Source organism: Aythya marila (assembly GCF_965140915.1).
Source record: "Aythya marila genome assembly, chromosome: 15".
NCBI lineage: Eukaryota > Metazoa > Chordata > Aves > Anseriformes > Anatidae > Aythya > Aythya marila.
The window spans coordinates 12892581-12905691 of record NC_139056.1 but is presented as its reverse complement, the minus strand read 5'-3'; the positions used below and the strand labels follow the sequence as shown (position 1 = coordinate 12905691).

The 13111-nt window shown below is 51.6% G+C and overlaps 1 protein-coding gene across 1 annotated transcript; it reads left to right on the top strand.

Moving 5' to 3' along the window:
• Window positions 1-8057: 8057 nt before the first annotated feature.
• GRIFIN (galectin-related inter-fiber protein) lies at window positions 8058-9865 on the top strand (the record flags this gene model as incomplete). Its single annotated transcript, XM_082772627.1, has 4 exons — window positions 8058-8069; window positions 8930-9009; window positions 9100-9262; window positions 9701-9865. 4 exons carry the CDS (start codon window positions 8058-8060, stop codon window positions 9863-9865), a joined length of 420 nt encoding a protein of 139 aa, XP_082628753.1.
• Between the last annotated feature and the right edge of the window lie 3246 nt (window positions 9866-13111).

Sequence of the window (13111 nt, the reverse complement as noted above, 5' to 3'; positions counted from 1 at the left end):
CTTGTGGAGATGGGGCCCATGCCCTTCTCTCATCCCATCCGTGGGAGCTTTGTCCTTGACCATGGCAGATGGATGTTTGCTTCCATGCCTGTTCCCTGCACAGGCTTGGAAAATTATCACACATGGTGGGAGTGGGAAGAAGGGTATGGGCTGCAGATCTGTCCTCAGCTCCCGTGCTTTGACTTCTGAGCTGCTGCCCAGATACAGATGGGCTTCAACCCCACTTCCCAGATTAGCTCTACAAGCAGCAAAACTGCAGTCAAGATGCAGATGGGTCTGGGTTAAACTTTTTCTGGGTTAAACCCTTCGCAGGGCATGTGGCATCCTCCTACCCCGTGCTCTTGCTGCCAGTTTACATCCCTTCTTCTCATTGAAATCTGACACACACAACTGCTTCATTTACAAAGCACCCCTCTCCTCCCTGCCGAAACTCTCACGCTCTGCACAGCTATATTTGTAACTATATAGAAATAAATTATATATAAGCCCAGCACCAGAAATAGAGAGGGACTGAATCAGACGCCTGGATCCAGCCTAACCAAAGGCACTGGAAGCTGGACCTGCCTCCAGACTTTGTGGCTGGAACTATCTTTAAAAACCAATATGAAAATAAAGAAGAAACCAAATAACATGGCATCTCCTCGCCTTGACCACAGCGTCCCTGGGGCAGCAATTGTCTTTTTGTGCATCTCAAGAAGAACAACTTTACTGTCTGCAAAAAAGAAGCTGGAGCAGGGTCAGAGTGTCTCACTGCGGGATGGGGCAGAGAGCAGCACAGCTCCCAGGGGGAGCTGGAAGAGCGAGCAGCAGGAAGAGCAGCAACAAACAGGGCTAGAAGGAAGGTTACGCTTCCCCTTCTTAATCCTTCCCCTATTCTATGTGTCCCCACATCTCCCAAAAATGTGGTGCCCTTGGCTGCCACCTCCTTGGCTTCCCCTGGAGCAGCCTGGACTCTGCAATGCCACCCCAAGGATGCTGTTGCTGGTAGCAGGCCTCACATCATGTCATGGCTAAGAGCTGCCAGGAGAGAGAAGGGAAGAGATCCAAGCCAGGGATTTAGGCTTTTGGCTGAAGAGACCTCACAGCCCTTGGGCAGGTCCAGAGAAGAGTGGGGCTAGTGGGGTTTGACCCTTCCCAACCAGAAAAGCCACTCACCCAGCTCAAGAAGTTCTAAGTCAGTGACCTGAACCTGCCCCTCTCGGTCTGAGCTATCCAGATCACATCAGGAAACAAGTGCATTTGGTTCCCCAAATGGGAGAAGCTTTTTTTGTCATCGTCGTCATTTTTTGAGTTTCAGTCTTCGTCAGCAGCCCTTCCTCTTCCTCCCTGCTCTCTGAAATAGCAGAAAGCTGCATCCTCCTCCCCAGCTGCCTCTGCAATTGCTGCAACACCCCAGCAGCCAGCCCTGTTTGGCAAAGGTCAGGGCCCATGTGGAGAGGACCAAGTCTGCAAGCTCAAGGGTTTGATAACTTGGTGGCCTGAGGCAGACACATGCAAAGTCTTGCTGGTCCCCTTCGGATGTGCAACGGGTCCTGCCAAGCCAAAAACACCCTTCCCATGTGTTCATCTCCCATGTCTCATGCTCCCTTCTTCCCTGAGCATGAGCCCTACAAAGATTATGGTCCTACAAATGTCTGCAAAGACCATGGTCAGTTTATGACACTGACACAATGGGAAACGCCTTCATGGGTGGCTTCAGTGCAATAGGGCCAAGAGAAGAGACCAGCGGTTGTGCAAGGAGTGGGTCAGATGCTCTCAGACAGAGGAAGGACTTGCTCTGGACCCCACAGCTTTGAGCCTCTCTGTTCCTCAACCCTTCTCCTTGACCAAACCCAGAGTCCTCCTCCTGGGTAAGTATTATTAGCACATTTACGTGTCTAGGAAAGGTCACCCAGGGCCGGGCTGAGCAGCTGGCTGGGAGGGTTATGACGCTGATAGTTTCATAATTTTCTCCCGTTTTGAGCTTTTTCTGCCTCCTTTGGGGTCAGTTACCATCTGACCCCAAAGTCAACCTCTGGTATGACCCAGCCTGTAGGACAGCTGTTTCCAGGGTTGGTGAGGATCTCAAACATGGGCGCAGGAAGGTCTGTATGTAACCCTATCCAACAAGCTGTTGGGCTACACAAATCCTGACATCCCCACACCCAAACCATCCGCCTGAAACCTACCAAGAGCCCTCAGAGCTCCCGCACACGCAATGCACCTGCATCTAGTGGCTCCAAACCCCAGGCCATACCAAACCTCGCAGGTCGACTCCCTCCTTCCACCCTTTCCACCCCTCTCCGGGCTTCCCTCCCCTCCGCACCTTCCCCGAGCCAGCTGCAGGCGCGTGACTGCGGCTCTATCCCACGCGCTGCTCCCCGGGGAGGAATCCAGCCTTTGATATGCGGAGCGTGGCTGCCTGCACCGTGCTCAGGCCTGTTGCCATGCGGTCTTCCCTGTCCAAGGAGCTGGCACAGGGGGGGAAAAACATTAGCGAGACACCGTCGTGCCGCTACTTGCGTGCATAGCTGAGCACAGGAGCAAAGCCCGCGGCCAAGCTGCAGCCCCTCTGCTGCTGTGCCTCCTCCCCCGGTGTTTTGGGGCAGTAAATCACTCAGCACCAAATCAGAGCCGCGCAGACCGAGGAAAGCTGGCCCTCAAAGGCTCGCCTCACCTGGGAAGCCGCTGGGGAATGCTTCTGATTTGGCAAGGCTTAGCAATGAGGCTACGGGGGTTAGAAGGGGCTTTGTTAAACCTGACTCCATCCCCAGGAAGCCGGAATTAATTCACCATGTCCAGGCTTTACACACTTCTCCCCCCTCCTTCCTGAGGCTCTGCCATGGCTTTAGCACCAAGACAGAGACCACCACAGGAGGACACGCAGAGCACCCATGTGCTGACAACAGCGAGCACAGGAGGCCCAGCACCAGCTCTCCTCCTCCCCATCCATCAGAGGGGAGAGGGAGGCAGATGTCTCCCCGGGGAGTTTGGAAGGTATCACCAGGGAGCAGGATAAATCAGGTCCCGGCACACACAGCCAGGGCAATTATTTACGGGTGATCAAATATTGGCTCCAAGAACCCTGGCAATAAACCACAGCCCGTGCCAAGTGGTGTGTTTGCCTTCTGCCTGTCCCTCATGGCAGGGAGCGGTGCGTGTGATGTGAGGAGGGACCAGCACAGGCTGTGCCCCAACCAGCACCTGTCAGGAGCAGCAGGACCTGCTTGGATGCAGCTTCACCGCCACCTCCACAGGGAACTGAGCAAGAAAAAATGAGGTCTTGGCTCTCAAAGCTGAGATGGTTAAAAAGAAAAAAAAAAAGAGTTGGTGCCACAGCAAGTGAAGCACCCCCAGGCCAAGGAAATGAGGAAAGTGAGGGGATTCAGCCCCAGCTCCCCCACCCTCTGCCTTGTGCCTGGCTGTCCCCGTGACACGAGCGGCAGCAAGCAAGGCCTGGTGAGACGCCCATATAAGAGCAAGCTCGGGCTCTAGATCACAGGCGAAACCCTCCTCTTTCATTTACTCATTCGACCCAGCGGTGCTGGAGCTGATAACGCCGGCTTTCTTTTAAGCAGACGCCAATCATAAATAAAACAAACCAGGCAAGCTTTGTGTTTCCACCGTGCCGCCTTTCATCCTCGCTCCTCAAAGCTGCTCGAGAGGAAAGTCCTGAGGAGGGAGCGGGAGCTGTGCCGGGGCTTGGCCTCAGCTGCACTTCCACGGTTCCTGGCCCCGGCCTGTGGTGGCATCACCAGTAGGGTGGGGACGGTGCACAGCCAGGAAGAGATTCTGGGGAAAGTGCGCGAAGATTTTGCATCTTATCACTCACACATTTGCCTGCAAAGAGGCAAAAATGTAGGATTTTGCACCCAGTAGCTGCAGCCAAGCTGCGATGGGGGGACACACCAGGCTCCCCTTCCCCAGCATTACTGCCCAGCTGGGAGGACACATGGACAGCAGCACAAAGCATGGACAAACTGACAAATGCAGTGACCACAGACCCGCCAGCACCAAGGCCGCTCCCCAAGGCTTGGCAGCTCATTAGGGCTGGCGGCGGAGCTGACACTTAACGAGCCTGGGCACAGGCAGCGTGTGCCGGTGGGTGTTTGCTTTTCCCTGTTTCTCTTGCCACCTCACGGGGTGTGATGTTTTGCTTTCCTGCTCTCCTTGTGATTTTTTTTTAGGCTGGGCAGCTGCGATGGGCTCACTCTGCAGGGCATTTTTGGAAGACCAGAAGTCTCTTTAAAGCAAGTGCCTGTTATAAGGAGAGGTGCAGGCTGCAGAGCCGACCACATCCCAGGAGGGAAGGCGCAGCGGGTGTTGCATCAGGCTGTGCTGGCATCAGACCCATGCACAGTTTTTCTGATGATTATCAGAAGTCTCAGGGATCTGCTGGGAGTCTCCAGCCCTCTTCTGGCAGGTCCCACAAAGCACAGCAGGGTGAGATAGAAACACGGCAGTACCATAGGCAGTAGCACTGAGTTTTGATGTATCCATAAATATTTTTTTCTAGTTCCATGGTTGATGCATTTGCATGGCAAAGAGAGGAGCCAACACCCTGTGCGGGGTAACACACTGGCGGGGCAGCACGTCTGCAGAAGGCTGCATCTCGATTCCACGGGGGAGTTTTAGGAATTCCCTCGAAGATCTGAAATTGCTGTGGAGGAGGTAGAGAATCTGCCAGCAGGCAGGCAAGTCTGGAGAAGCCTCACACAGATGCTCGCTATGGGGAAATCGCACCCCCTGCTTTGTCCTGGAGGAGGAAGGTCCAGGAGAAGAAAGGTCCAGGAGACCCACCTGGCCCTGGGGTAATCCAAACTCATGAGCCTGTCTGGGGTGATGCTCAAGAGGCTCTGCCTGCACCCACACCATTGTTTTGTGGCATGGCTTTTTTCTGCAAAGCTATTGTACTAAAACAAAGAGCATTGATTTTTAGGCAAACCAGTGGATCGCCCTGGCTCCAGGGATGGAGGAAAAGACCGAGAAAGAGTCATGGTGCTCCCCCCAACAGACAAGGACTGGCAGCTGGGTGGGGGTGCTCAAAGCCACAGTCATCCCCAAAATGTGACAGCCACCCTGCCCTGGCTGCTGGGTATCAAAACAGCCTCGCTTGCATTGGTGTATTCAGGGAGAGTGGGCTGATTTGTGAGCACAAGCCTCCAGGAGGTAGGTACCTATTACTGCGGTTTCCCAGCTGTTATATATATACATATGAGTACATATAAGGGTGAATATTAATAGGAGATAGCAGCGTGCAATAATATCTGAGGACATACATAGCACTATAACATGTGGGCACAACAGAGCAGTCCACGAGAACAGAAGGCAGTTGATGCACGGAGTGTAGATGCAAGGACTATGGCCAGGTCCTGAAAACCCATCCTGTGTGTTTGGAGACCTCTAGAGACTAATGGAAATCATCACGCTTGCACAGATGAAGCCATTTTCACACAGGGGACTGTGTGAAAATCCCCGTGGGAAGCGCGGTGCCAGGCTGCTCGCTGAGCGCCTGTCCCTCCCTGAACAGCAGGAGGAGGACTTGGGGACAAATGACCAAAAGTAGGACAAGGATAACAACAGCTTAAGGAAAGGTGCAAACTCTGCTGGCTGTATGACCAAATGGTTGACAAATGCGTAAGCAGGTCTGCCAGTAAGTGATCTGATAATCACCCAAGTGCCACGCTAACGAAGACACCCAGCAGCTAACAAGCCATCCTTCCACCTCAGACTGTGCCAGTCCTTGCCATGTCCCAACAGAGCACAATCAGTGTGTTTGGGGGGAAAAAAAGGGAAAAGTTACGACATAAAGAGCCAACCCAACAACCTACCTCCAACATCTGTCTTTAAACATATTCCTGCTCCCTTCCACCTTGCCGTGGTGGCAATGACTCCGGAGGAATGGCACTACAGGCAGAGGGCAAATAAAGGCTTACCTGTAAAACCAGTCAGCATTTGGGCATCACTTACTGGTGAAACATGTGTTTGCATCTTTCCCCAGTAGCTTTTCTTGCTCTTTCCAAAAAGCCAACAGGAAGCAAACTGAATTTGGGAAGCACTGAGCATCTCTGAAATTGCTCTCCCTGAAACCAGAGCAGCGTGAATCCCCCTCCCTCCACCAGAGCTTCCCCATCTCCCCAGACACAGTTTGGCTGTGTTATTTTTTGTTCTCCCATGGGCAGCCCTGCAGAAAACCACAGCTCCCGGTGCCACTTAGCCTGACATTGCTTTTAGCAGCGTGGGAGGAAATTCAGTGCTTGTCGCTGGTGGTGGCACCGGTGGCTGCGGTGAGAGCTGTAATGGGACCCAGCTGGGACGTCACCCTGCCAGGCCAGGCTGTCTGCACGGATCTGTGGCAAACACTTGGTTTCATGAGACATAACACAAGTCTCCAGCAGCTTCTCTAGAGGCTGTGACTCACTGGTGAGCGCCCTGTGTGGGTGAGAGGCAGGCACAGGGCACAGAAAGGAGCTGGTGTTTGCCCTGCCACTGCCTCTCTGGGCAGCACCCTCTGCTTTCCCACCACTCTGCAGCACTTTGACTTGCCCCGTGCTGCTCCACACTCCTACACACTTATTTTGTTAGCTTGGTTGTGCTAAACTCACTGTGATTATTTAGCTTGTAGCATGCTCTTTCCCATGTACACAGCTGCAATGCTGTCTGGTTCTGGCCACTGCCACGGGGAGGATCTCAGAAGCACCCCGAAGGGCTGTTTCCCCCTCTCTGCACAGCCCCTAGCCTGGCTGGCAGCAGAAACAAGCAGAAGAGGAAGACCTGGGGAGCAAAACCACATCTCTGAGCTCAGACCACAAGCAGGGGATACATATAGCCTGACAGATCAGGGATGCCAACGTGCAGCACCCTGCAGCAACCCGAGGAGGGATGGCCACGTATCCCCACCACCAGCTCAGCACCTCCACGGCTGCCTTGCACGTCCCGATGCTGCCATCTGTAGCACAGAGCCCTGCTCTGGTGCTCCCTGACACAGCCTTTTCTCACCGCGAGCACTGCCGTTTTGTAGGAGTCCAACTGGGCAAATCCCAGCCTGGGATTAGTTTTAGTTTTTTTTTTCAGCCCCCGGAGAGGCTGTTGGATTACACGCCTGCTAGATTGCGTTTTCAGTCATCTGCCAAGGGGCACTAGAGCCTGGGACAGCAGCTCTCATTCTGCTTATCTGCTGGAAATAAAACAAACATGTTCAATACCATTAGCACTACGGACAAAGAGCGAGGGGTTTTTCAGCCACAAAAGCCAGGAATTTCTGTAGGACCATCCGGGGAGTGCTGCAGCCTCCCATCCATGCAGGGATGGGCCAGCATGGGCCTTTCATGCATTCACCCTCTGAAAATGGGGGAGTGTAGTAGGGATGTGTGAAAATCCCTTTGCCCGGCTCAACTTTGCCCAGCTGTACATTATTACACACGCTAATGAAAAAACCTCCCATCACCAGTGAAGAGCAAAATTCATTTCATCACTACCTATTTCTTGGCGCATTTCCATGACAGCATATTTCTGACAAAAGCTCCCTCGCCCCGCTCCCAAATCCCTGCTTTGTTTCCAGCCAGGAAGGCAATCACACTGAGCTCAGCGCGGTGGCATCCCAAACCTGCTGGCCCCGCATCGGCTGGGACAGAGCTGCTGTCAGCTCGTTTCAGGCTGGGGTTCTGAGGGAGCAAAAATGCAGAGAGAAAATGAAAAGAGCAAAAAGAAAGCAGACTCTACGGACTTTGCAGCAGACAGGCCTTCTGGCATCTCCTCCAGCTTTGGGAGCCCCCGTCCTCCCTTTGTGCTCCCAGCACATCCACCCCATCACTGTCCCATGCTGCTTCCATCGTGTCACATCTCCAGCTCACCCCGCTGCCTTTGTGCAGGGCTGGATTATCCCTGCATGCCTCAGCAGGCTGACCCCGCCGGGGGGAGCAGGATTTGCTGCTCCCCAGCACCATCCAACAGACTGAAAAGGCGATCTGGGGATGCTGTCTCTGCTAATCCCTGTGCACAGGGCTCCCGGCCACCCGCCCCTATATAAACCCCCCCGACCACACACCCACATCTGCAGCAAGGGGCAGGCGAGCAGGATGGCACTGCGGGTAAGTGCTGGGGATGTGCTTAACCTGCATGTCCCCAAAATGCATTGGAAATGGGAAATTGTGGCAGAGAAAGGCAAGGGGTGCAGGAGCACTGAGCTATAGGGACCAGAAGCCAGGCACAGAGCTGGCAGTGGGGATGCCAAAGCTGGAGAGATTTTCCCAGCACGAGCAGTAAGTTTGGGAAAGGGAGATGCTCAGAAGTGCAAAATCATTAAAGTGCTAAAAAGTGCGGGGTGAAATGGCAAGCACTTCTTATTAAAATGAGTTATTTAATAAAACTATGAATTATTCAGAAAGGAACATTTTCCAGTTTGTTCTGTACGAGTTTAACCTTGGAGATGGGGGGAGCGGGTGGAACAGGAACAGGCAGGAGCTCTTGGGAAGGGTCCTCTGCCTAGTGCTGGATGGAGACAGGCTGGGTGCCACGTTACTCTCATTCCTTTATCAGTCCCTGCTTTTTCAGAGCACCACCAAGTTTTCTGCTTAGCTTGCTTCAGATTTTGCATTGTCCAGGAGGGGAGAAGAAGCAGGGTGTCTTTGTGCTGGGTGGGATTTGCTGCCCCTGAGGTCTTTTATAGAGAGCTGGGTGGAATCAGGGAGCAAAAATATTATATATATACACACTATATATATGTCTATTTATATATACACACACACTATATATATATATATATATATATATAATGCAAGTCCCTGAGCTTATTTAAAAGTCAAAAGAGAGCAGGGGCTTGAAAGCATGTCTATGTGGGAAAAGGGAGAAAAGGGAAGAGGGTGATAAAGATGGAGAAGTGTCTGGGGACGAGCTGGTGACACTCAGCTCCCCGCTGTGCCGTGCCTCACCATCACGTCCTTGCTGGCAGTTCGAGGCCCTGTACCCCGAGGGGATGTGTCCCGGCTGGAGCGTCGTGGTCAAGGGTGAAACCAGCTCCAGCACAAGCATGTAAGGCCACGAGCTGCTTGCAGACCCCCCCCAGCTCTCAGGATCCAGTGGTGCCGCTCCATGGCTCCCCACCATCTCTTTCTCTTTTAGGTTTGAAATTAATTTCCTCAGTTATCCTGGAGACCAAATCGCTTTCCACTTTAACCCCCGCTTTGCCAGCTCCAGGATTGTCTGCAACTCCTTCCTGGCCAACCACTGGGGGAGGGAAGAGGTTAACAGCACCTTCCCTTTCGAAGCAAAGGAGCCCTTCCAGGTAGCCCTGTGTCGCTCCACAGATGTCTGTGGGTGGGATGAAAGGATACAGAAAATACCAGGGTCTTCCTCAGGGAGCTAGCCAGCCCCATACCCAGTAATGTGCCCTCTCTGGCTCTGTCCCCTGCTAGTACTTCTGATTTTGCTGCTGACTTATACCCAGCCCTGGCACAGACATGCACAGCTCCAGCAATAATCTGTGGATTCTGCAGTTGTCACCAATTTAAGCTTTGCATTATCACCAGTTACTGCTGTCAGAAAACAAAGAATTCAGCTATTCCTTCCTTTTACCCAACAAAAATGTGTCCTGTCCACATGTCATTTTGGGGAGGATTTGTAGTGTATCATATGAGCACTCACATCAGGGCAAGTGCTTCTAACAGCAACCCTGGTGAGGACATGTGTCCACCCAGTGACCCTAACACAGTCTCTCTTCCAGGTGGAAATCTACTCCGACCACGACTACTTCCACATTTTCATTGATGAACACAAAATCTTGCAGTACAAGCATCGGCAAAAACAGCTCTCATCCATCACCAAGCTGCAGATTCTCAACGATATCACCATTTCTTCAGTGGAAATCACCAAACGAGGCCTTTACTAGAGGAAGGAGGTGGGACAGCCCCACAGCCCACTCCCCCTAGAGCTCCTGATCCAGCCAGGGGCCATCTCCTCCCCATCCCTACCCACTGCATGCTACCACCAGCCAGCCAGATGCTGCAGCACCTCCATGTAGAGGAAAAGGCGGTCACTCCCATTGCATACAGCACCCAGACACACTGCCATCTGTAGCCCAGATCATCAAGGACCTTCTTCCCCTACACCCCTAGGGTGCACAATGGGTTTTGTGGGTCTTATCTTTGCTGTTAGACAATTAGACAGCCTGACAGATCACTACTGCACATAGAAATCTACCTTGAGTAGTCTGGACATCTTAATGCTACCCTAGAAGTTGTGTTTGCCCAAGAGTAGGGTGTGAATTAATGCTAGTCCTCGGCTGGCCACCTGGTGATGGTCACAACGCGTATGGATGTTACTGACGGAAAGGGGCAGTTCTCTGCAAGAGCTGGGTAAAAACGTTGTTGCATTTGCTAATAAAATCAAACAAGGAAATCCCTGCTGAAATCCCATCTATCAACGAGCAGATCAACTGAGTTATTTGTTCACTGCAAATCTCCAGGTGCATGGTACAAGCAAGGGCTGGTGACTGGGCAGGAGGACACAGGATAGGGGTTGTTTTTTTTTCTGCAGTGGGATAATACTGCCTTTTTTTTTTTTTTTTTTTTTTTTTGCTCTGAGGGCTAATGAAGGTCCTTTCTACGTAGAGCAGGGTGATAAGATTTAAATCACAAGATATTTCCAGAGAATGCTTTTCACCAATTGAGGGATGTTTGCTCAGCCTGAGTCCTGCCAACTGCAGGCTTGTTAGGCAGATGCTGGGAGTGATGTAGTGGGTTCAAAAGAGGGTAAAGCTTAAAGGGACACACAAAAGCACACGGGCTCTCCAGCCTGCACCAGAAATACAGTTGGACTCCAAACAAAAGATCTGAAGAAACCAGGGTCTAGAAACTATAAGCTCAGAATGAACACATTGTTATTTTTCCTGTAGCTAGTCTCCAACTTCTCTCTTTGCTCTGATTTCCTTTTTTTTTTTTTCTTCCTTTTTAGTTGTCTTTTAACAGTCTGCCTGTCCCTTGCACCCTGTTCTCTTTTCTATTCTTTGTTTCTTGAAGTCCAGCATATCTCCGACTCCTTGACCGGGCCACTGCAGGCAAAAAGATGTTATTTTTACTATTTTAATTACACACATCATAAGCAGCATAATGTCACAGTGTTAAAATTGAACAGGAACTCGCTCCAAAAATGCAATTACAGCTGCCCCCAAATCACTCCTTTGCTCCTCAGACATAAGACAGACCACATTCCTGATGGTGAGCAAAAGGCAGAGACAATCCTGCCCTGCCAGTCCTTTCCATCAAGAAGACACTCGGTATCAAAGGCAGCCCTGACCCATCTTTGCCTTTGGGTGGGATCACCAAAGGTCACAGTTTTGCTCCGGCCTATTCTCAGTGCTTAAATTGGCCATTCCCAGCTTTCCCCTCTATTTATAATCTCAAGGACTTATGAGGAAGAGGTGACCATGTAGCCAACCACAACACAGGATGCCACAAAGACGACATTTATGAGTGTGCTGAAGTTTATAATGTTCTTCCAGACCATAAAAAACACTATGAGGAACTTATCCTTGTCCCAAAGCGTGCAACAGGAACATTAAATAGTCCCATCCAGTACCTTTTTGCTCCAAAACGGAGCAACTATCACTGGGGAATCATGACTGTCTTGGTTGCAAGTTGTGAGACTGTAGATGGTGAGACTTCCTCTGGTCTGGAACAAATCCATCACCCCTGGGACAAAGAAACTGCCTGGGACTGACTCAATTTGTAGTAGTTGTGATGCAACTCAGGGGTTCAACTCATTTCATTCTTACAACCACCCCTTCAGCAAAACAGACAAATGCAGATGGAATTCAGGCCCGCTGGGATCTCTGTGTCATACCTCTGACAATGCCGAGCTGAATTTGAAAGAAATTGTTCTTTTTATTCATGCTTGTTTGGGGGTTGATAGAGACAGATCATTTTTCATGGAGGAAAAGTGATGAAATGATTTATAAGGCTAATGCTTTGTACTTACATGGCTGCAAACTCCATCTACAGCCACCGCCACAGTAATACACCACGACTTCATTTTTCTCCAGAACCAAGCAGAGAGGACCTCAGACAAATGGGGCAAAAATATCTCAAGTACAAACAAATAAAGAGATGCCACAAAAAATCAGGCGGCGGCAGAGATTACACCGTGACTCCCGAGCACCTTCCCCAGAGCTCATGTCAGCGGCTGATCTCACCCCGTACCATCTGCGCCGAGAGAGCTCAATCTCTCCTGACATATCCACAGCACTGCCGCAGCATTCGGGATTTTATCTGCTGCCTCCTCCAGCCAAAACAGTCCCAAGGGTAAAGGGGTCTTTAGAGTTACGGGGCATCTCTGGCAGGAAAGCTCCAGGCCCAGCTGTTTATAGCTGTTTGGGGAGGATGCTCTCCAACCTCCTCCCTTGCTCCTTAAGGGGAAACTCCAGAGAAAAATGAAGCCACACAATTAGGATGGTCAGTTAAACTCTCAGGAGGGGGGCTGGCACATCAATAGCTGCACAGAGACACTGTGTGCTGGTATTGAGCTGGTTAGAGAGAACAAGCTGGTCTTTCTCCTACACTTTATGCAGCTTTCCTGCTCATGGCCTGGGGCTTGAAACTGTGGGGGGGGAACTGATGGAAATGAGCTTCTGCCCAGGGGTATATTTTGGAAAGCTGAAGGCCTTTTGAAAAGGAAGGGGCAGAGGAACCAATATTTCACTGCCCAACCTAAAGCCCAGGCTCGATATTTTTCTGTGGCCAAGCAGCAGCACCAGGCTGAAATGCTTCCAGGGAGAGCAATGGCTGCAGGAGGGGACGGGGACTGTACCTCAGAAGGCAAAGCCGGGAGAGGTGGTGACCCCTCTGATGAGCTCTCCCTTTCTTAATTTCTTCATCAGGATCCATGGAGCTCAGTGAACTGCTCTGGCTCATCCCCAGCTCAATGAGAGGGAAACCAAGCTCTCAAATCCTTCGTGCTTGAGCTGTGCCAGGACCCCCGGGGCCAAGGTGCCCCTGGCAGGCCGCAGTGCTGCAGATCTCCCGCGGAGCATCTGACAGCACACGGTCAGCTCCTTGGTGTCACTGACACTGCTGACAATTGTCACGCACTCATCTCCTCACAGGCTGGTGAGCAAACAGCCCCCATGTCAGTGATGGTC